The sequence below is a fragment of the Falco naumanni genome, chromosome 4, assembly GCF_017639655.2.
Source record: "Falco naumanni isolate bFalNau1 chromosome 4, bFalNau1.pat, whole genome shotgun sequence".
NCBI lineage: Eukaryota > Metazoa > Chordata > Aves > Falconiformes > Falconidae > Falco > Falco naumanni.
The window spans coordinates 40,569,392-40,591,203 of NC_054057.1; the positions used below are offsets into that span (position 1 = coordinate 40,569,392).

At 39.5% G+C, this 21,812-nt stretch overlaps 1 protein-coding gene across 1 annotated transcript in view; it reads left to right on the forward strand.

Annotated features, from left to right (window-relative positions):
* The first annotated feature begins 1,644 nt into the window (after nt 1-1,644).
* The window catches only part of LOC121086925 (macrophage mannose receptor 1-like), a 37,837-nt gene continuing 17,669 nt past the window's right edge, over nt 1,645-21,812 (forward strand). Inside the window, exons 1-15 of the mRNA XM_040591380.1 lie at nt 1,645-1,776; nt 3,596-3,997; nt 5,122-5,295; nt 6,700-6,858; nt 7,786-7,899; nt 8,376-8,510; nt 9,361-9,543; nt 11,157-11,314; nt 11,967-12,080; nt 12,415-12,530; nt 12,823-12,971; nt 15,299-15,498; nt 16,894-17,021; nt 19,246-19,333; nt 21,171-21,315. Coding sequence (XP_040447314.1) covers nt 1,719-1,776; nt 3,596-3,997; nt 5,122-5,295; nt 6,700-6,858; nt 7,786-7,899; nt 8,376-8,510; nt 9,361-9,543; nt 11,157-11,314; nt 11,967-12,080; nt 12,415-12,530; nt 12,823-12,971; nt 15,299-15,498; nt 16,894-17,021; nt 19,246-19,333; nt 21,171-21,315 — 2,323 coding nt within the window. The 5' untranslated portion in view covers nt 1,645-1,718. The remainder of the gene's footprint in view (nt 1,777-3,595; nt 3,998-5,121; nt 5,296-6,699; nt 6,859-7,785; nt 7,900-8,375; nt 8,511-9,360; nt 9,544-11,156; nt 11,315-11,966; nt 12,081-12,414; nt 12,531-12,822; nt 12,972-15,298; nt 15,499-16,893; nt 17,022-19,245; nt 19,334-21,170; nt 21,316-21,812) is intronic.

The following is a 21,812-nucleotide window of genomic DNA, read 5'->3' on the forward strand; positions in this document are numbered from 1 at the left end:
GGTTTTGGAGCATCAAGAACACAGTACCAGCTGTTCAGATTTTTAGCCCTAAAACTGGTCTGCATCCTGGCTGAAGGGGTTCCTGTAAGTGCTTGGTTTTTTTCTTCACGAGCCAGCGTTTGCTTCACTGCCAGGCTGCAGCTGGCTCTGGTGTGGATGGAGGAGCAGTGGAGGGTGAGGGGACGATCCCCTTTTTGCTTCTTTGTTTTTACACAATGTCCAACCGAGAAGGAAGTGGAATTCCTTTTGGCCTTGTGCTGTATGAGCTCCAGAATAAAGCAAGGCTGCTAAAACTCCTGACAATATAAATGACAATGTATCTTTCATATAAATAGAACACATGCTGTAAGGAAATGCGGTCAGTTTAAGATAAATCAGTTGTGGCCAAAGAAATTTTTTTCTCTTTCTAAGCAAGATCTTCAGCACCTAAGAGACTTATGTTTAAAAAAAAAGTTTTAGAAATGTCTTTTCCAGAAAACATTGGCTTTATCATTGTTAGTATATTTTGTCATCATCTGAAAAAGAAAATTCAGTTAACTTTGCCCGTAACTTCCTAACATCTGTACCTAGCATGTCCTTTAATTTCTTCTTTCACAATTCAATTTCTCCTTTTTATTTTAATCCTGTAAACTTTCTGAGGGAACTAACTCTCTCTCTTGAATTGTCCTTCTGCTGAGCAGCCACATAGGAACAAGTCTGGAAATGCAATCATCTTGGCAACACACAGGAGATGATGCCAAATTTCCTTGCTATCCCATTTTTGCTACAGGAGCTGAACAAATATGCTACTACGCTTCAAACAGTATTTTCACACATTTTTTTTCCATTTAGCAGTTTTTCTAAACAAAACAAAATATTTCCACTGCAAAAATCTACTGTGATAAAGTCAGGCCTGTATGCAGTTATAGGGACAGCCTATAGTGGTTGGGAAAGGAGTGCTGTTTCTTCCAGGTGTCCACCTACACATTTGGAAACCAACCTCCCGAGTGCTTGTGCTGTGATCTGAGTGAGTGTGGCCGGCTCTGGGTATGACTGTTTGACAAGACTTCACAAGAAAAACTTGGGTTGTTTTGAACATGAGCTATTTTTCAGGTAGCTTTTGGTGCTGGTTTGGGTGCTGTATTTATGCAGAAATGAAGGTTGGTAGGACCATGGCAATGGCATTTAGAAAGGAAGAATTTTTTTTTAGTGTCCTGCAGGATGAATTTCACTTAAATCCTCTAAAATTCAATCCCATCTCATCTCACACATGGAAATACAAGACTGACATGTTTTTCTGATGTATTTTTTCACTGTGTAATTAAAGTGTAAGATTTAAAAGTTGAAGCTGAATTTCCGTCTTTGGTATTTCCCTGTTGATGGATCCCATGAGCTTCCCTGATGTCTAGTCAGGAAAGACAGGAGGGAAGTATTGGGATATAACCTTCTGTGTATCACGAGCTTTCCCAAGGCAGCTTGGTTTGCCCTCAGTGAGACTTCATTCTTTTTTCAAAGGCAAAATTTGTGCTGTGTTGTCTTGTTTGGGTTGTTGGTTTTTTTAAATGTGGCATGTGACAGAATATTTCCTTATTTAGCACTCGACGCTTTCTAACCAACCAGCCAGCCTTTGCAAGTGAGGAGGACTGGGCACTGTCCTCTCTTCAGCAGCACTTGATCACCAGCAGCTCTCATCATTCAGCTTTGGGTGACGGGAAGAAAACAAAACAGCATTTACAGTTATGTTCTCTGGGTTGTTGCTTGTTCTTTCTCTTGTTCACAGCACTTTGCAGCTGGCGGGTAAGTGCCTCTCGCTTGCCTCCTACAAAGGTGTCTGTGAAAGTGCTTGCATGTCCTCTGGCATTTCTGGGTGATTTATGGTTCTGTGGCAGTGCCTATATGTACATTATTAGTTTGGGACATATAGAAAGGGAGCCTCTTAGAGGCGGGCAAGAGGCAAGGGCAGGGTCTAACAGAAGAAAAAAAATGAATAGAGAAGGAAGCAAAGACTGAATTCTTAATGGCTTTATTAATTTATAGTGGCATTATCATTTCAATAACCCCAAAAGATTAGACCTAAGAAAATAATGAGATATATTTAATTTTTTTTCCTTTCATTTTGCTTTATTCTTCTGTGTTTTGATTTTTGAGCTGTTGGTGTCTGAGTAATGGTTAGCAAAATCAGGCAGGAAAAACTTCAGGAGTAGTGAAATGTGGAATTACTTGTAGGACGTAAAGGTATTCCCATATGATGGCTGTGCAATTCGGAGAGACTTAGTGCTTATAAAAAGGTTATTTTAATTCACTGTTTTGAACAGTCACTGAATTCACCAGAATTGATAAAATACATGAAGTAAATTTTTTGAAATAAAGTTGGATTAAGTTTAGGAAAGTTATTGTAGAATTGCGGTGATAATATTACTGCCATCTCTTTAGCTGCACTTCAATTTAGTGTTAAACAGATGGCTTCTGGAGACTGTAATGTTAAATCCTTTTAGCTTTGAAACTCCTGAGTAAAACTGTTACAGATTGCCTCAGAGTATGGGGTCGTTTGGGTTTTTTTAATTGCCTACGGTATCACTGCAGGCCAGAAAAATTTTTTTTTCAGTATACTGTATATTAGCAACTAAATTGATTCAATTTTTTTTACAGGCTTTCAAATGAAAAGTCTTTAGGTTTTAAAGTACATTTTAATTATATATGATGCCCACCAAGCAAAAGATGTATCAGGGACCAAAACTGGTTATGAATCCCACAGGCTTTGGAAGGCAATACAGCTAGGTGGGTCACAAGGCACACTGCAAAGGGGCAGAGCACGTGATGCACTATTGCTACTAATAAACTCGTTATAGGACTCACATAAGCTCAGCTGCTGCTTCTTTACATTGGAGCCAGCTCTGTAGACATGATCGCAGAAACTACCTGGAGAGTTAGCGACTCAGTTTCTGGTACATGTGGACCTTCTAACTTCCACCAGCCTTTCCACATTGTCAGGCGGTGGTCGGATGCCACTGCTCCCCAGTGCTAGCTACTTTCTCAGACTGTGATTGGTTTCCCAATGTAATTCCTAGTTTTATACTGCAACGGCTCACAACAGCTACTGCAGGTCTTGTAGGTCAGCAAGGCCAATGAGCCCAGAGTACTGGCTGTGAGACCCAGTGAGAAGGAAAGGCAATGTGGATTTGGGAGTGGGGGGACAAATGGCTTGGCAAAGACAGCTGTGACCCCAATAGGAGATCTGTAAGGGTGAAGGAAGTTTGTAGAGGTCAGAGGTCTACAAGGCCATGTATCTGGGGATAGATGGAAAGAGAGTAATGGTAATAACAGTGTGACTGATGTAACCAACAAGCTGTGCTCAGCTCTGCTGATGGCTGCCGACTGCTACTAATCCACAGTATGGTGACATATAATAATGAATTACATACTCTATTGTCTACCTTACTGCTTTTTAATCAGCAAAACTCATGTTGCACTTGAGTCTGTTCCAAAACATCATATTTTTATTTGATATGAATGCAGTGACTCCCTGTTCATGTGAATGGGAAGCAGAATCATGTCACACACGCGTTATATGCATATTCTATATTCATCATTTGTTATGCATTGTTTTGTTTTACAGATACTGAAACATTTTTAATGTATAATAAAGTCAACAAGCTCTGCCTTCAGGCATCTATCGCACAGTCAGTTAGAACTGCCGCTTGCAATCAAGACAATGAATCACAAAAATTCAGGTGGATCACTGATCATCAGCTTATGAGTGTGAAACTGAACCTATGCCTGGGGGTGCCATCAAAGAAGGATCGGGCCTTGATCACCCTGTATCCATGTAATCAAACGAGTGGGCTCCAGTGGTGGGAATGCAGAAATGAAAGTGTCCTTGCAATCCAAGGAGAAGATTTGTTTTTCAGTCCTGGCAATGAAGAATATGATAATGTTTTGTTGAAGAAGGGGCTGAGTGCAAAGAGTAAGTGGAAGATCTACGGGGCTGTGGATGTTTTATGTTCCCAGGGATATGAAGGTACAGAAAACTGATTCTTTCACCCTTTGCACTAACTTGTTTGTGAGTATTAGTGTGTTTTGGATCTTTGACTGTTCTGATTCCTTCAGTGATCATCAGAGTTTTATAAAATCAGTGTACTGAGGGAGTTAGCCTTGATTTTAACATAATATTTATGGACAAGTATGTATTATATAACATATATATAAATACATGTAAATAATACATGCTATATTAGTACAGACATTATAGTATGTTAGTGTTACAAGTAGTATAAGTATTACATATACTCTCTATGTTTTCTAAATGTATAATATACGTTAGTATATAAATACTCAGACTACATATGATATTCTCTAAAGTCACTATTGGTCACCATATTGTGTCACTACATCATTAATAGAGAGTGTAAACTCTTACAAGTTTCTTATACAGCAGCATGGAAATGAAATTACATCCTCAAGAAAGAAGCACAATATGGGTGAGCTGAGAAAGAGCTGGAAGTACCAGTGCAGGTGGAGGAGGTGTGGCTTTCATCTCAGCAGATGAGGATGCTCACAGAATAATGACAATTGCCAGTGCCATTATCTTTTTATGATTAGCTGAAGTCTGATTGTTCTGAAGGGCTTTCCCACGTTCAGAATAGACTTTCTAAAAACCACCTGACAGGATATTTGAAGAATTAAACGCCGAGCCTTGCATGTGGGAGCTGCTCCACTGCACGTGAGATACTTAAAACCAGAGATGGATTGTCTAAAGTGATGCTTACTTTCTCCAGGAAGTAGGACTTCTAAATATTGGTTCCTCCTCTTACACCTTTTATATAAAATCTTAACACTGTTTGAAACAGTTGTAGTATCTCAGGTTAGAGCTCTGGGGTCTTAGTAAGTTTGTAAAAGCACCTTGGTCAGAACAAAAATCTACACTCACCTGTGAAATATTACTTTACATCAGAACAGCACTGCTCTAAAACATGTGTTAGCAAGTTCAGTCTGGAAAAGTGTTGAAATGAGTTTTGTTGTTGTTATGGGAAAGGTAACATGGAAAGCACTTGAGCTGCAGTTCAGCCACTAGCACCGGCTTCATATTTTTCACAGTTTACATTCACTTATTATGTTCCATACTATATCATTTTGCCTTCTCAGAGACCTTTACACTGCTAGGAAATGCTTTTGGGGCCCCCTGTGTGTTCCCTTTCGTGTACAATAAGCAATGGTACGCCGAGTGCACGGCAGCTGGCCAGTCGGACGGCTGGCTCTGGTGTGCAACCACTGCAGACTATGACACGGACCAGCGATATGGATTTTGCCCATCAAAAGGTAAGTTACCTGTTTCCACGCAGTTCCCCTCAGTGTGGTATTGGCAAACCAGCACTAGCAGATCATTAATATCTTTATAATAATGCATAGTTTACAAGAATCTATTTTAGTATATGCTGTATTGCCACATTCTGCAGCTCTCTACACAAGGAAGCAACATGTTGCATGAAGACGTGGAGAAAACTGTGATTGAAGAATAATCTGGCATGTGGTTTCCACTAGTTGTGGGGGTGTTGCTGAGCAGCATGATAATTTTGAGCTCCTTGCTGTTTCTCAGCCAGAATGTGTGCTGTCACCATTGTACAACCCTTCTCTGAGGACCTCTGTTACAATGGATGTGGGCACAAAAATGAGGGCTGTAGGAAGATTAATGATGAAAAAATTTTAGTCTGCGTGATTCTCATGTGAATATATTTTGTAAGTAGGTGAAACGTGCCTTTTTATCCATGCTATTAAGCCCTATTCCTATTGCCTGGGAAGCAGTATTTCCACCCCTTCTAACAACTGCCTTCCATCCCTGGCATTTCTCTACAACTTCAATCACTTTCTGAAAACTGCCTTCCACTTCTGTGGTCACTCTCCCCTCTATCTCCCTTTATGGCCTTGTTCTTGACAGGGGAGCTTTACATTTTATGTGTTGAAGACTCCTTATGACACTTCTCAGTTTTCCCTGATATTCCTCCCCATCGGTCCTGTTCAACATTACATCTTTTATTATTAAAATGCCCCTTTACACCAATTGACTAAAAATGTGCTTTTTGTGTGGTTCAAATTCATCGTCAAATATGCTTTCCAGGTTCCTACAAAGATGCAATGGACACTGAGTCCAAAAGACATGTGACATAGCATCAGTGAATAATTTTCAAAGCTTTTGAAAGCCAGTCCCAGCTCTTAGTTCTTTTTAAAATCCAGCTTCACACTGAGTTTTGGGAATACTCAACTATCTAATTCAATTTTTGTATTGTGCTTGATTGAGGAAGTGCAGTTCTTCAACGGACCAAAGATGTAAAGGTCGTCAGAAGAGGAGCTAATGTGGCTTAGCACCATTGAAGTGCCAGGGCCCTGAAGCTGTGTGACAGGCACTTCCAGAAGTCTTTGCAAGGGGAAGATTTATCTGACAACTGTTTTGATGCTAGATTCAGGTCTAGAGCTGGTTCGCTGAGCTCTCAGAGGGAACCGCTGTCCAGAAAGAGGAGATGTTGCATAACTTTTTATAGATTTCACCTAGGATTTCTGCCACAGCCTTGACTTTGTCCTTCTCCGTCCCACTCACAACATTTTCAGTGCTCTTGAAAGAACAGCAGAGGTGACATTCAATGAGAATGCCATGCATAACAAGAACCTGCAACTCATTTTCCTGTGGCTGAGTTACTATCCTCTCCAAAATATTTATTTTCTTCACAGATAAAGACACCACCTGGACTACAGATCTGTTAACAAATGTCCATTACCAAATAAACTCTGAATCTGCTCTCACATGGCATCAAGCCAGGAAGAGCTGTCAGCAGCAAAATGCGGAATTATTGAGTATTACAGATATTCATGAGCAAATATACCTTAAAGGTGAGGAAGTAAAGCAAACGCTGACTTACATCCAGGATCTGTTCAGTCCATCATTACAGTTAAGGACTAATTAGTATGGTTTTGGCTAATGTCTATAGAACTAAATATGCATAAGTAAGTAAACAAAACCTTTTAGAATTTGCAAATTGATATCAAAATCATTGCCAAGTTTAAACAGAATTCAACACATTTCAGTGCCCTGAAAGTGTAACAGTTTGACTATTTAAAAATGTTATATTAAAAATTCCTTGGGTTTGGTTTGTGTTTGGTGTTTTGGGTTTTTTTTTTTTTTTTTAAGATAAAAAAGATATAAAGTAAATGGAAGTTTCCCTTTTGGTCAAAAGTAACCTTTAAAACAAATTGAAAACAAGAGAAAAAAAGATAATTTTATGCTAAAAGATGTTTTGTGTCAAATGCAGTTTGGCATCTGATTTCTTGAATTCATTTGACATACTGAAAAATATCAGTTATTCATAGATCCTAAACTGTGGCTCTACTTACCCATGTATTGATGAAGGAATGGTACTGAAGAAACTCTCTCCTGTTATTTTTAATGAATTTAACTTCTAAGAGCTTAATTATTATTGTTTATACTGACACTGTACCGATATTTCTACCTAAATAAATTCAATGTTATACAGAATTTAGTCTGTTCTACAGAAACATTTTCATTTTTGATATACTCTGTGGCACCTCCTCCGTGCTCATTTTGCATTAGGTGACAGAGTAAGAGAGGAGTTTTTTGTTTGTTTGCTTTTTACAGTAATCAAAGCTTCAGCGTGTGTCAGTTTATCAGATATCTCGGTGTCTAAAGATATTTGTAGTTAGATATTTAAGAACTGTAAGTCCCCCTAGAGACATTATTAGTGACTATTGCTAAACAAAAAAGTGGTTTATAAAGTCATTTATCTTTATTTGGTTACTTAGAGTTAACAGAAGGTACGGATTCTGCACTGTGGATTGGACTCAACAGACTGGACTTGAGGAGTGGATGGGGGTGGATTGGAGGCAGCCCGTTCCAGTACTTAAACTGGGCCCCAGGTATCTGTGCCTTTGATTCTGTATTTCAAAAGAAAAAATATACGTGCCTCAAATTCTGCAAAGCAGATTGTGTTATCAGCGAGATATGCCACAAGGTACGTATTTTAGCTTTACTTGCTTTAGCTTTAGAAAACCCTTTTTTCTATAGCCATATAAGCCAGAAACATCTCTGTATTGCGAAAATATTTTATCTCTGAAAGCAATTTTGTCTTTCGCAAAAATATACAGTCTTGCATTTCTTGTCTCTAGCAACAGAACTATGAGGGGGTTAGATGTTCGTATCCACGTAAATGATACTACATGTCATACAGACATTCCCACTACCAGAGATTTACCTCAGTTGCCAAAGCTGGGAAAGACGTTATCTTTGGGGCTCTCACTTCAGCCAGGAGTGATTTCTCCTGTGCACTTTAGACCTTAGCATTCTATTTGCCTTTCAGAAAAGTTCACTTTTTCTTTCTGTACCTTTCCCAAAGGAAGCCCCTCTCCAGAATCTGGAAAGCTCTGTGTGGTTTTGAATCCTGAAACAAAAGCTAAATGGCAAAATTGGGAATGTGATCAGAAACTTGGTTACATTTGTAAGAAAAGAAACTTTACCTTGGCTCCCTCAGGTATGTTGATAAATGGTGGTAATTACAAGTAGAAGCTGTTACCTGAATTGCTCGGCACTCACATTTAAAGGGTGAGCAGAATAATTATGTTAGAAATAGCAACTATTTCTTGTGTAGTTGGTTTGCTTTTTTAAAACCACTGTACCCTTTCTAGGCTGATTTCCAGTCCCACAACACACAGAATGAAACGGGTAAAGGCAAAGGACATCCAACTTGTCCTGTCCATATTTTGTTAGTCAGGTCTTTCCTTTGAATACACACACTACGGAGCACAAAAAGGGAGAACAAGCCAAAAATTACTTTTTGGAAGAGGGACATTAATAAAAATAAGCCAAAGGTTGAAGATCGATGTATTGCAAAGATAAGATATTTTAAGTTTATAAAGATTTTCCTGTTGGTGTTTCCATATATATATACGTCTAGTTCTAAATCTGTCTAGATGAGTTTTACTCTCTCAATATACTTACCTTTTAAAATTCATAAGCATTCCCTGGTAGGTGCAGATAATTTTTGATTTCTTTTATCTGACAAGTAAGTACTAAGTAATACAGAAGCTGTTAAAATTGATACATTACTGTATTTGTTACAGACATTTGACTATTTAAGAATGATAGAATTTGTATTAAATAACATTTGTATTAAAAAACTTTCCTTTTCCAAGCTAAAAAATACCAGATTTAAAATCATATTTATGTTTATTATGTTTTGTGTGTGTCATTTCCTTATAATAAGAATTTGCAAAGAAAATTCTTAGTTCAGAATTTTTGCACAGAATAAGTGAAAGTATTTTCAGTTTCATGTGCCTTGTATGACATTTGAACCCCTCTAAACCATTGGTACTTGTTCCTAGGTGACTTTGGGGCTGCTGTTTGTCCAGATGGTTGGGTACCGTATGTAGATCACTGCTACAAGATCTTCAGGGAGACCAAAGGATGGGAAGAAGCTTTGACCTCTTGTCAGAAGGAAGGGAGTCACCTGGCCAGCATCCAAAGCCTCGAGGAGCACAGCTTTGTGCTGTCTCAGCTTGGGTACAGTGAGTGTTTCCAGAGGGGCTTTTGCCTTTGTCAGCATGTAAGAAGCACCAGCCTGCTGAATTGAGATGTAGGAATTGTATTCACATGAACTACTGCAGCCAGAGACATGCAAGGAGCTAGAGGCATTAGGCTGGTGCAGTGCTTTCCTTTCTGCTTCAAAGCAGATGCCTCCTTCCCTGCTGGGACTTGCAGATTTACTTAACTGTCTTGACTTGTGCTTTGTTTTGCATGAGGGTAGGGCATCTGTCATCCCAGTGAGAAGCTTTCTCAGTGAAAGGATTAAGAAATGTAAGTTCCACTTTGAAATAGCGGTTTTTATTGAAGACTAACATATTTGTACTGCTTTCTGTGCATTTGAGGAACTTACAGCGTGGGTTTACGATGAGTTCTCCACATCTTGTGGTTAACCAGCACCCAGACCAGTAAGTTCACAGGTCTCTGCAGAAGTGATGAAAGAAACCTACTAAAGAAAAGTTTAGGTCTCCACACTGCTATGTGGAAAAGATCAGCTGAGCTATTCAAGGTGGTTCCCAGGCAGCAAGCTGTGGATTTGCCTGGGTTGCCTAAAGAGCTGTGAGTACGGGTCATTGGATCTAGCATGTCAGTGAGGTCTCACCATGGCCTTTTTAATGTCCAGGCAGAAACATGAGTCGTCTGTAGACGCGTTGCTACTTTTTACTCTTGTTAGCTATTTGCCTTTCCATTCCCCCCCACCCCATGCTTAGAGGTATTGAAAATTCTTAATTAACTACTGAAAAAGTGAAAGATATTCAAGACAGAAAAGTTCTTTCTTCGGCAAGAGTCATTTGTCTGCTTAGTGTTCAACTATACAAGGAGATATTTTTGGATTCTTATATTTTTGATTTTGGTATCGTACCCCAGCTTAGTGACTACTGAAGAAACTGAGAACATCCTTCCCTATCTATCTTTCCCATGTTTGTGAATGCTGCCTAAATTTGCCTTTCATTTCCCTTGCTGTCCTTGTATTAAGAATGCCTAAAACCGTAGGATCGTGCACTGGTTGAGGCCAGAAGGAACCCTGGAGGTCGTTTGGTCCAGCCTCAAAGTTAGATCTGGCTGCTGACAGCCTTCCCCTTTTTTTGGTTTTGGATGTTGTTGAAACTCCAATTTTACTTCTTGCCTAAAAAATTGTTGTAGGGCTGAGAGGCTAGGCTTAGCAGGTTTCTTTCCTTTTTTATTTTGTTGAAAGAAACTTGAAACATTCACACTTCAAGTTAGATTAAAACAGTATTTTAAAATCTGACCAGTGCAACAGAACCTAAAAAGTATCTATTAATGCAGTTCTATCATACCACCATAGTGTAGTAGCATTAGGCTGGTAATTTGCTCTTCTCCCACTGCTATGAGGAAAGGAAGCAAAATTTTTTGATCCAGTGCAGGCATTTCATTACAGCCTAATTTTCCAAAACATGCTTTCTTTATTCTAATATCTATGTGAAAATATTGATTTATGAAATGAACATGCAACACAGCGAATAATCTTGTTTCATAAATTTACGGAAGGGATTGTATGTTCTAGAGCTCGAGGGTGCTGTGAAAAGAATGCAGTGTCGTAAGAGGTCTTTTCTAATTCTGTGGTTCCATGTTTCAGAGCCAACAGACAAGCTGTGGATTGGGCTGAACGATCATAAGGTTCAAATGTATTTTGAATGGAGTGATGGTACACCAGTGACATACACAAAATGGCACCTGGGGGAGCCATCCACCACAAACAACAGGCCAGAAGATTGTGTACTGATCAAGGGCCAGGTAAAATTATTCAATGTATGTTTTACTTTAATATTGAAACTAATGTTTTAATAAAAGAATTATGAACCTGCTATTTCAGCAACTGGCTAGGGCCAGAAAAAGGGATGTGGGGACAAAGTATGAGATTAAATACGAACTTTCATTAAAAAAGTAAGAAAAAATAAAATGAAAGTATTACTGCATCACAGATGAAATTTTCTCTAAGTTCATCTGAAAGACACCGATGAATATATTAGGACTATAAAACAAGTCTCTGACTGTAGTTTGAGCATGTTCTGCTCCTTCCCCTCTGGCAGTGATGGTGGCATGTGGGGATCCCTGCCGCCTCCTTTGTGCCTGCTCATCTGCCCATCCCTGTGTGGCACAACTGCCTGTGCAGGGTCCTGCATAACAGGTCTGGTAACCAGCTCCCTGCACCCTCATCCCTTCTTACCTCTACCAGTTGTAGCTGTACTATAGACCAGTCTGTTTCACTAAATGTGAGAAGATTTATTTTTGTTATCAACTAAGGGAACTGGATAAGGAAAAAGAAAATACTTCTGTTTCAAAATGAAAGGAGGAAGAAAATTAATAGCTTTCATTACAAAGAAAGAAACTGCTTTGTATTATTCATCTTATTCTCATTGTTACTACATTCTTTTCCCTGCCACAGGATGGCTATTGGGCAGACTATGACTGTGAGAAGAAAGCTGGTTACATTTGTAAAAGAAAACCTGTATCACAAATAGCTGGAGAAAAGGAAATTACTGATTCAGGTTGCAAAAAAGTAAGTATATAAGAATGGACCACCAATTTCCCAGATTGAATAAGTACCTTGTCTGACAATCATCTAGAATTATTTGAATTATTTATGTTATTTACATATAGATTTTTGTCTTCTTTATTCTGAAGTTTCTCTCTCTCTCCCAGTTTCTTTAAACGTTAGAAAGCCACTTGCAGAAATCACTGAAGAAGGGATCTGTAATTTCACTGCAAATGGTTTCTAATTCATAATATTCACGATTATTGTGCTTCATTCATTTCAGAATGGTATAGCTCACTTAATACATGTTATCACAATTATTTAAAAGTTATATAGACATCCTGAAATCATGTTATAGGGCTGGAGAAGATATGGGACCTACTGCTATTTTATTGGACATGTTCCAGCAACATTTTCAGAAGCAAATACCACTTGTGAAGGAGAAGAAGCTTACTTAGCCACAGTTGAAAGCAGGTATGATAATACCTTTTCCTTGGCTTTTAAATAGGTAAAGGTTGCATGTTCTGAAATATTCCTAGAACTACAAAATCTATCAAGGTGTCAAACAGCCACTTACAGATGAGGTCTCTAGTTCAACAAAGTATTGCTTTTGTTTGTTGAGCTACAGAGTTGAAATCCTATTGTAAGGTCTTCTCCCCCAATCTGACGTAAGGAGAAGGAGAAAAGAATTCATCAGCAGATTAGACAAGTAAGATTTGGATAAATGAATTTGTTTTCATTTGTGTCTTTACGATTCCTTTTACAGGTATGAACAAGCCTATCTGACTAGCCTTGTTGGGCTGAGGCCTGAGAAATATTTCTGGCTTGGTCTTGGTGACATGGCGGACCAAGGCACTTTTAGGTGGGCCAATGGTGAAGCTCTCTCCTTCAGGCACTGGAATGCAGCAATGCCTGGTAGGTGCCGTAACAGTGGATGGGAGGTGGTCTCTGAGGTCATGGTCCCTCCTTGGGTTTGCATTGGTAATGTCCTCTGAATTTTACACTTTAATCCTTCAGTATATTTTACAAGAACTGGCACTTCTCAAACCCCATCTTTTAATTTCAAAGGGAACAGTTTGAGCTGCAGTTTTATTATATATATAATTTTATATAATATGAATGTATATTATTTTATTTATTTATTTATATAGGACATCTGATATATTTATCTGTAAGATTAACATTTTGTCTCATCTTCACAAAGAGATTAGCAGGAGTTACAGGCAGGTCCTAGGACTATTCCATACTCATCCCTCTAGTAGAAAAGTTAGCCTGGGAGAAGTCTGAAACAGAGTGATTGTAATAAGGATTTAAAATGACAATTACAAAATCTCAGTACCAAAAATGATCATGCCATAATTTCATACTTGTGATGCTAAGAATGCATTCACAGGATCATACTGTGAACAGGCACAGAAAACAAGATTTCAAAATGCCATGAGGGAATCTGCTTTCCCCAAGATATACCACATCCCTCCTAGTGATCATTTGTCTGAAAAATTTCTCAGAAATCTTCAGCGAGGTTATAACATGCAAAATAAAATTTTTACGAAAATGGTAAAAGAGTAATAAAATTTCTGTAAATGCCATGAGAAGAAAGCTTGCCAGGGAGTCTCTGCTGCCAGCAGATGATCGGAGTATAAAGTGTGCACTTGTAGATTTGTCTGGAACAGTGAAAAATGAGTTTCCCTGCACCTGTGTTTGCTGAGGAAGAAACTGTGTTTTCTGTGCTGCAAAGTTTCTTTGTGAGGGTATGACTGGAAAGTCTATTTCAGGCTGAAACAGCAGGAGAGTAGATTATGATGATCTGAAGAAAAGCATTTCAGGACTAAGCATAGATGCAAAAGCATCCAAATTGTAAAGGTTACATGAAGTGTAATGTGTACCTAACTACCTGCTTACCTGCTAAAACTGCCTTGACAGCTAAGGGGTGAAAAAAGGCAAATTTGATGCCAACATTTAAAATGATTCCAGGGAAATGTGGGCAAAACCAGACCAATGAGTCATTGCTAAATTGGTTGAATCTGTAATAAAGAATAGAATAAAGAAGACATAGTGGGAACAATACATAAAATTGCTTGTGTAAAGGGAGGTTATGCTCTCAGGTCTCCTGGAGCTGCCCACAGGAGCCAAAAGCATATGAATAAGGGAAATCTAGTTAGTGCGGTCTATCATCACCAAAAGCTTTTGAGCTAATCTGACATGACACAGGAAACCTCCTACATGATTAAAAATGTTGGTTAAAAGGCAGGGAATGGAAGGTGATGTTTTTGACTGGGGAAGAACATTCACCAGTAGAGTCCCATAATGATCTGTGCAAAAGCCCAAGATGTTAAACATAATTACAGACAATCTGGAAAAGGTGAAATAGTGAGGTGACAAGATTTGCTGATGATACTAAATTATTTCTGATAGTGAAGATGTGCCTGTGAGAAAACACAGGATGATCTCAGGAGAACGATGGAGCATGATCATTAAAATGGCAGGTGAGCTTTGATGCAGGTAAAGTGATGCTCGCAGGAGCAAACATGTATCTTGACATGACTTAAAGTGATGGACTTAGAGTTGACCATTTCTGGAGTCAGTTCTTGGCACCATGATAGACAGGTCCATTAAAACATCAGGTCTGTGCTCCACAGGAATCAAAAAGTAGCCAAAATTTTAGGAATGCTTAGGAAATTAAAAAAGAACACAAATAAGCCATTGTATAAACCCAGTGGGTGCATTTGACTGCATTTTGTGTGATGAACGCAACCTGCAGTTCCCTCTGAGAGAATACACTAAAGTTACAGCGAACATCATGGGATAAGCTTCATCGTGTCTGGGTTAAGGTTTGTACACCTGCCTTATGTATGCACTAAGGGTTTTGTTTCCATTTGTATTAGTGACCGAGGTTATGCTGCTTGATATAAAACAGACTTAATGCAAGTAGAATGAGGTCTTCACTTGAAAATACAGGGTTTCACTGTAAAAAAACCCGCACAAATCAATTCATTTTCTAACATAGAATTAATTATGCAGGATATAGCACATAAAAAAAGCAGGATCCCAAACTGATCATGACCTCCTCAAACAGAAAACATTACTTTTGTCTGTGTGAAAAACACCTAAACTCTCCAACTCTCCTATCCAAGTGTTAGAGTACAGCAAGAAGCGAATGGTTGCTGCTCAAAGATTTTAAGTAAGAAATAAACAATTCAGTCTGTATAAAATATCCAATGTGTTTTTTGTTTCTCACAAAGGAAGTAATCCAGGATGTGTAGCCATGAGAACTGGGACTGCAGCTGGATTATGGGATGTGCTTGACTGTGAGACAAAGCAAAATTACATATGTAAGCAGTGGGCAGAGAATGCAACATCTCCACCTATTCCAACTACAGCTCCGGTCCCCACATGTCCTGAAGGTTGGGTATCAAACAACCATGGTAGTTTCTGTTTTAAAGTAAGTGCCTAAATAGTTGAAAGAAGTTTGAACTGCTCAGCTGGGAGGGATGAGGGGCGGAGAGGGGAAAGAAAGAAAAAGGAAGTGACATCTTCATTTTGCAATATGTGAGACTGGAAAATAGCAAAAAAACCCCAAACAAAACACCACAGACATCTCAGGGGATAATCTATAAAAGGGGAGAAACTAAGGAAGAAAGATGAGGTTGTGAGGTTGAAGGGACTGGCTGGACACAATGGGAGGAAGAAGGACACAGGAAAGAAAATGAAGTTTGTGTCCTAGGGGTTGAATGAATTGGAGCAGAAAATGGAAGAAAAGGGATATAAATATCAAGTCCCTAGAAAGACATAAAGAAAAGAGAAAAAAGAAGAAACAAGATTAAAATTATTGAGAGAACAATGTGAAAATTCTGTATTAAACAGCAGAAGCAGCAAAGCTTGGATGTTAGTATGGCTCTTTATATCAGTTGTGATCACTAGGTTGTGCAAAGATCCCATATTTCTCTGAGGTGTGTGAGAATTCAGGGAACAAAGTAGAGAAGCAGTGAGGTGTATCCGTAAGCAGCACAATGCCTAAGGCTGGACCTGGCAAAGATAATCACACTGTTCCTCAAACTAAAGCATAAGTCACATTAAAGATTTATTAAACCAATGTTTATGAAGGACATGAGAGAGCTTCTTTTGCAAAGCTAGAGATAACTCGTATTTGAAGTACAATCAGTTATGTCTGAGCAGGCATACAAAAGAACTTCGTACAAGAAAGGAGGGTAATGTGCAAACACTGATTTGGGATCGTGCAGAATAGAAATATGCTAGGTAAGTGTGAGATAATATTTCTTATCCCTTCATTAAATTAATGAGTCCTGGTTTTATTATGTTTTTGGTTGTTTTTTTTTCATTTCTTTCAAACTCAGCTGGAATGCTATTTACTGGGGTTCCTTTATCCCCAAATCATCATTTTTAGATTTGGTCAGACTTGTGCTTATTCTTTGAACTACCAAAATGTTAGAAATCATGTTGCAAATGTAAAGTGAGAGTTGTAAACCACCACAAGGTCATTCTATTGCCTGTATCTTCAGTCTCCTCCTAGGCCACCTTGACTCTCCACCACAAACACTCTTCTGCCTTCATCCTAAAGGTGGCCTGGTCCCTCCCCTAGGTAAAACAAGTTCAAGAGAATTGTTTTCCTTTCTAGCAATTCCTTCCTTTTGTTTGCCACTGCTACAATAACTAGCTAGACAACTCTAGTGCAAAAAATTTATGAACAGAGTAATTCATGCTGTTTCTCTTACGGATTTTTACTTGGCTGTATGAAACACCATTTATGGGTAAGCAAGACTACAGTTCTTCATTTTATTATAAATATATAGTATATTTTAAAGTAATTTCTCCATAGTGTTTTTGCAGATCAAATATTGAAAAGAAATCATGGCTTGAAGCTCGAGATTTTTGTAGACATATAGGAGGGGACCTTGTCACCATTAACAGTAAAGAGGAGATACCATTACTAAGACAAGCATTGTAGTGAGTATCTGCTATATGTTTATCTTACCAGATTTAAGAGATGTTTCATATGAACTGTTATGAAGTTTTTAGATAATGTAGTGGTTTGACCCTGGCTGAATGCCAGGTGCCTGCCAAAACCACTCTGTCAGTCCCCTCCTCAACCGGACAGGGAAGAAAAAAATATAACAAAAAGCTTGCGGGTTGAGATAAGGACAGAGAGATTACTCAGGAATTACTGTCATGGGCAAAAGAGACTCGACTTGGGGAAAATCAGTTTAATTTATGACCATCCAGATCAGAAAAAACACCTTCCCCCCACCCCTCCCTTCTTCCCACACTTAACTTAATTCCTAATTTCTCTACCTTTTACCCCTGAGCGGTGCAGGTGGATGGGGGATGGGGGTTTGTCCTGGTTTCAGCTGGGATGGACTTAATTATCGTCTTAGGATTAGTGTGGTGCTCTGTTTTGGCTTTGATGTGAGGCTTTTCAGTTCCTCAGGCCTTGCCAGCAAAAAAGGCCGGAGGGGCACAAGGAATTGGGAAGGGGACACACCAGGTCAGCTGGCCCTAACTAATCAAAGAGGTGTTCCATACCGTGGGATGCCATGCCTGGTATATACCTGGGGGGTTGGCGGGGCAGGCAGGTCATTGTTCTAGCTGGGCATCGGTCAGCAAATGGTGAGCAGCTGCATTGTGCACCATGTGTTCCTTGCTTCCTTTCCCTCTGGATTTCATTTTTTTCCCTTCCCCTTTTCATTATAACTGTTATTGTCATAATTGTTGTTATTCTTTCTTTTTTATTCTATTTCAATTATTAAATTGTTCTTATCTCAACCCTCAAGTTTTACATTCCTTTCCAACTCTCCTCCCAACCCCTCTGGGTGAGGGGGGAGTGAGCCAGTGGCTCTGTGGCACTTGGTTACCAGCTGGGGTTAAACTGCGACAGGGTTATGGTCAGTTCATCACAGCTGTCTCTGCTGCTCTTTCCTCCTCACACTCTTCCCCCTGCTTCAATGTAAGGTCCCTCCCACGGGAGACAGTTCTCCATGAACTTCTCCAATATGAGTCCTTCCTACAGGGTGCAGTCCTTCAGGAACAGGCTGCTCCAGCGTAGGTCCCCTGTGGGGTCACAAGTCCTGCCAGCAAACCTGCTCTAGCATGGACTCCTCTCTCCACGAGTCCCCAAGTCCTGCCAGCAAACTTCAGCATGAGCTTCCCATGTGTCACAGCCTCCTTTGGGCATCCACCTGCTCCAGAGTGGGGTCCTCCATGGGCCGCAGGTCAATGTCTGCTCCACCATGGACCTCCCTGGGCTGAGGGGCACAACCTGTCTCACGCTGGGCTTCACCAGGGGCTGCCAGGGAATCTCTGCTCCAGCTCCTGGAGCTCCTCCTGCCTCCTTCTGCACTGATCTGGTGTCTGCAGTTGTTGCTCTCACATGTTCTCACTCCTCTCTCTCACTGGTGCAGATTCCCCCCCCCACCCCCCTCCTTCTTAATATACTATCACAGAGGTGCTACCACCGTCACTGATGGGCTCAGCCTTGGCCAGTGCCGGGGCCCCCCTTGGAGCTGGCTGGCATTGGCTCCATTGGACATGGGGGAAACTTCTGGCATCTTCTCACAGAAGCCACCTCTGTACTCCCCCCAGCACCAAAACCTTGCCAGAAAAACCCACTGCAGATGATTTCTGAAACATACAGATTCCTCAAAACCCCAAACCCACATGAAACTTTGACATTTTATCTACTAACGAATTGTATCTACTCATTAACAGTTTAATGAAAAAAGAGTGGTTTATATCCAACAAATAATAATAAAAAAACCTCACAACCCCCCGATATTGTGATTACTAGATATGATTTAGAAATGCATGAAATTGTGGGGTGTGGTATTTTAAGTAGGGTAGAAGACATGATCAATCTATTTACTTTTAACTCAGCTTGAAGTAGTCAATGCTGAGACCATTTTCTGAGTCTGTGAAGGCCTTCCCTAAGGAAACAGAACATAGAGGAAATACAGGATCACTACTGCTAGTAAGTCTGATATATAAGCCGTTGCCACTGAAATACTAGATATTTCTATGACAAACATATGCACCTGTATTCCCTTCATCAAAGGTAATAGGATAATTATTACAACTTCACTGCACTATCCAATGTGCTCTAGAAAGTTTAATGATGTTTTATGGAAGTTTTCTGTGTTGATGTTTACACACTGCTCTGCCTTGTAATTTTTGTTAGTGCCGTTTCCTGTGCCTTTCAAAAAATTTGGCTCGGTATATATTCCTTGAATCCAGATGAAGGACTTGCCTGGAGTGATGGCTCTCCAGTGAGTATTTTATTTTTTCATCACATTTGTTTTCTTAAAATGCTTTGTTGTTTGTACAAGTACTTTTCAGGTTTTTACTGTTACCCTTGTCAAAGAAAACACTAATCCTGCAAATAGTGACATGGCTGTTAACCTGTACTACCATGACTAAAATCACGGTAACACATTTGAATACATGGAAACTATCTGTATCTCATCAGGATCTGTAGCTTTCCACACAACACTCCAGCATATTTTCTTTTCCAAGAATATAATATGAACACATAATGTCAGAACATAAAAATTCGTCATACAGGATCTTATATCCTGTCTCTGGCAGTGGCCAGAAGCATCTTAAGAGCTAATCAAACAGCAAGCATATTTCCCAGTATACTTTAGCATCCCCAGTGATGGCTCAGGGTTTTTCAGAACTGGAGCTCAGATCTGTAATCTTAATTTATTTATTTCCATGAATTTATTCAGTTGTCTCTTGAGCCAATATAAATATCCACAGATGTGTAAAAAGTTCCTGCAGGATTCTACTGCTTACTGCCTTCCCTTTACTCCTGCCCTCTGTTCCCTATTTTTTAACCCAAGTAAAGACCTTGCCTCTTATTTGGTTGCACATTAGTTTCTGTAAAAGTTTTGGGAGGTGATCTTATCAAGAACTTTTTGAAAATCCTAAGGAGGTTATATCAAATGGTTCTCCCTTCCCATTTGGATGTTAGTTTCTTCAGAGGTAACTCCAAGTTTCTTCAGAGGTAACTCCACTAGGTTTGTAGGACATGACAGCCCTCCCAAAAGCCACACTCCCACTCACTAACCACAGGGAAGGGAAGATGCGAATGCTGAAATGATGCATGATGTGGTCTCTGCCACTGGACGGCTGTTGGACAATGTAATTTTGGACCAGGCCACAGTTGATGAATTGAAAACTAACTTGTCTGCACATGATTAGCATGAGTGGAATGGTGGTGAAGTTCATAGGTAGGTGAAGTTCACTAGAAACACTCCATTTGCCTGTTTTGATTCTGGCTGTGTTTGGGGCTGTCGTGCTTTAACCCCAGCTGGTAACTAAGTACCACGCAGCTGCTCGCTTGCTCCCACCCCACAGCAGAATGGGGAAGAGAATCAGGGAACAGGTAAAACTCAAGGGTTGAGATAAGAACAATTTATTAATTGAAAGAAAATAAATAATAATCATGAAAAGGAGAGAGGAGAGGAATAAAATCCAAAAAGAAGGGGGAAAAAAAACCAAGTGATGCACAATGCAATTGCTCAGCACTTGCTGAGTGATGCCCAGCCAGTCCCTGAGCAGCCATTGGCAGGCCCTGGCCAAGTCCCCCCAGTTCATATACTGATCATGATGTTCTATGGTATGGAATATCCCTTTGGACAGTGCAGGCCAGCTGTCCTGGCTGTGTCCCCTCCCAATTCTTGTGTCCCTCCCGCCCTCTCACTGACAGAGTCTGAGAAACTGAAAAGTCCCTGGCTTAGTATAAACATTACTTAGCAACAACTGAAAACATTACTGTTATCAACACTATTCTCCTACTAAATCCAAAATACAGCACTGTACCACCTACTAGGAAGAAAAAATAACTCTATCCCAGCCAAAACCAGGACAAATGTGTGAAGCACAAAGAGGAAAAGCCCTCCATGGCCAGACAGCCTGATCTGATCACTGACATCATTTCCCAACTGTAAAATTCTTGTATCTATTGCTTTCCTTACATTTGCACCTCTTTTTAGTCAGAGACAGAATCTTTCAGACAAAACCTGTTTGTTTCTGCTTGCCAATATAGAGTACAACTACTGAAATGGATAATAAGAGTAACAGAGATGATTTCTTCTATAGGTTAGGTACACAAACTGGGATGATGATTCAAGAAATTCAGAAGGACGCAAGTTGTGTGGCGCAGTCAATGGTGCGACTTATTCTAAACGATGGTTTCTTTCGGTCTGTGAAGTGCAGCTTAACTGGATTTGTCAAATAAAAAAAGGTAGATTTATTCTTCTCTAAGCAAGAAGCTTAAACAACATTCTAAGTATTTGCTTTCTAATGTAAACTGCTGGAGAAAGACACAAAATTTTGAAGAACTACTTTTTCCAAATGGACATCAAGAGCATTGGTTAACACAATATAGGCCAGGATTTTTCAATGACAGATGATAAGAATAAATAAATCTTTTTCTTTATGTAAATTAAGATGTATAAAGAAACTATGTGTTTGCAAAGGTTTCACAGATTGCAAACTTCTTGAAAATTAAGTAGCTTTTGCTTATGTTTTTGTAACATAGGAAGTAAGGAATGGTGAATCATTACAATACTGTTTTTTACACTAACATAAGTAAAGCTAAACCCCAAATATGATATGTTTGTACACCAAAGATATAGTGGTGCTCCAAGTTTTCCTTTAACATTATTCAGGATTTAACTGCTTTTAGAAAACCAAACGTTCAAAACAGTGGCATTTCTTTTTCTATCAGAACCAGAAATA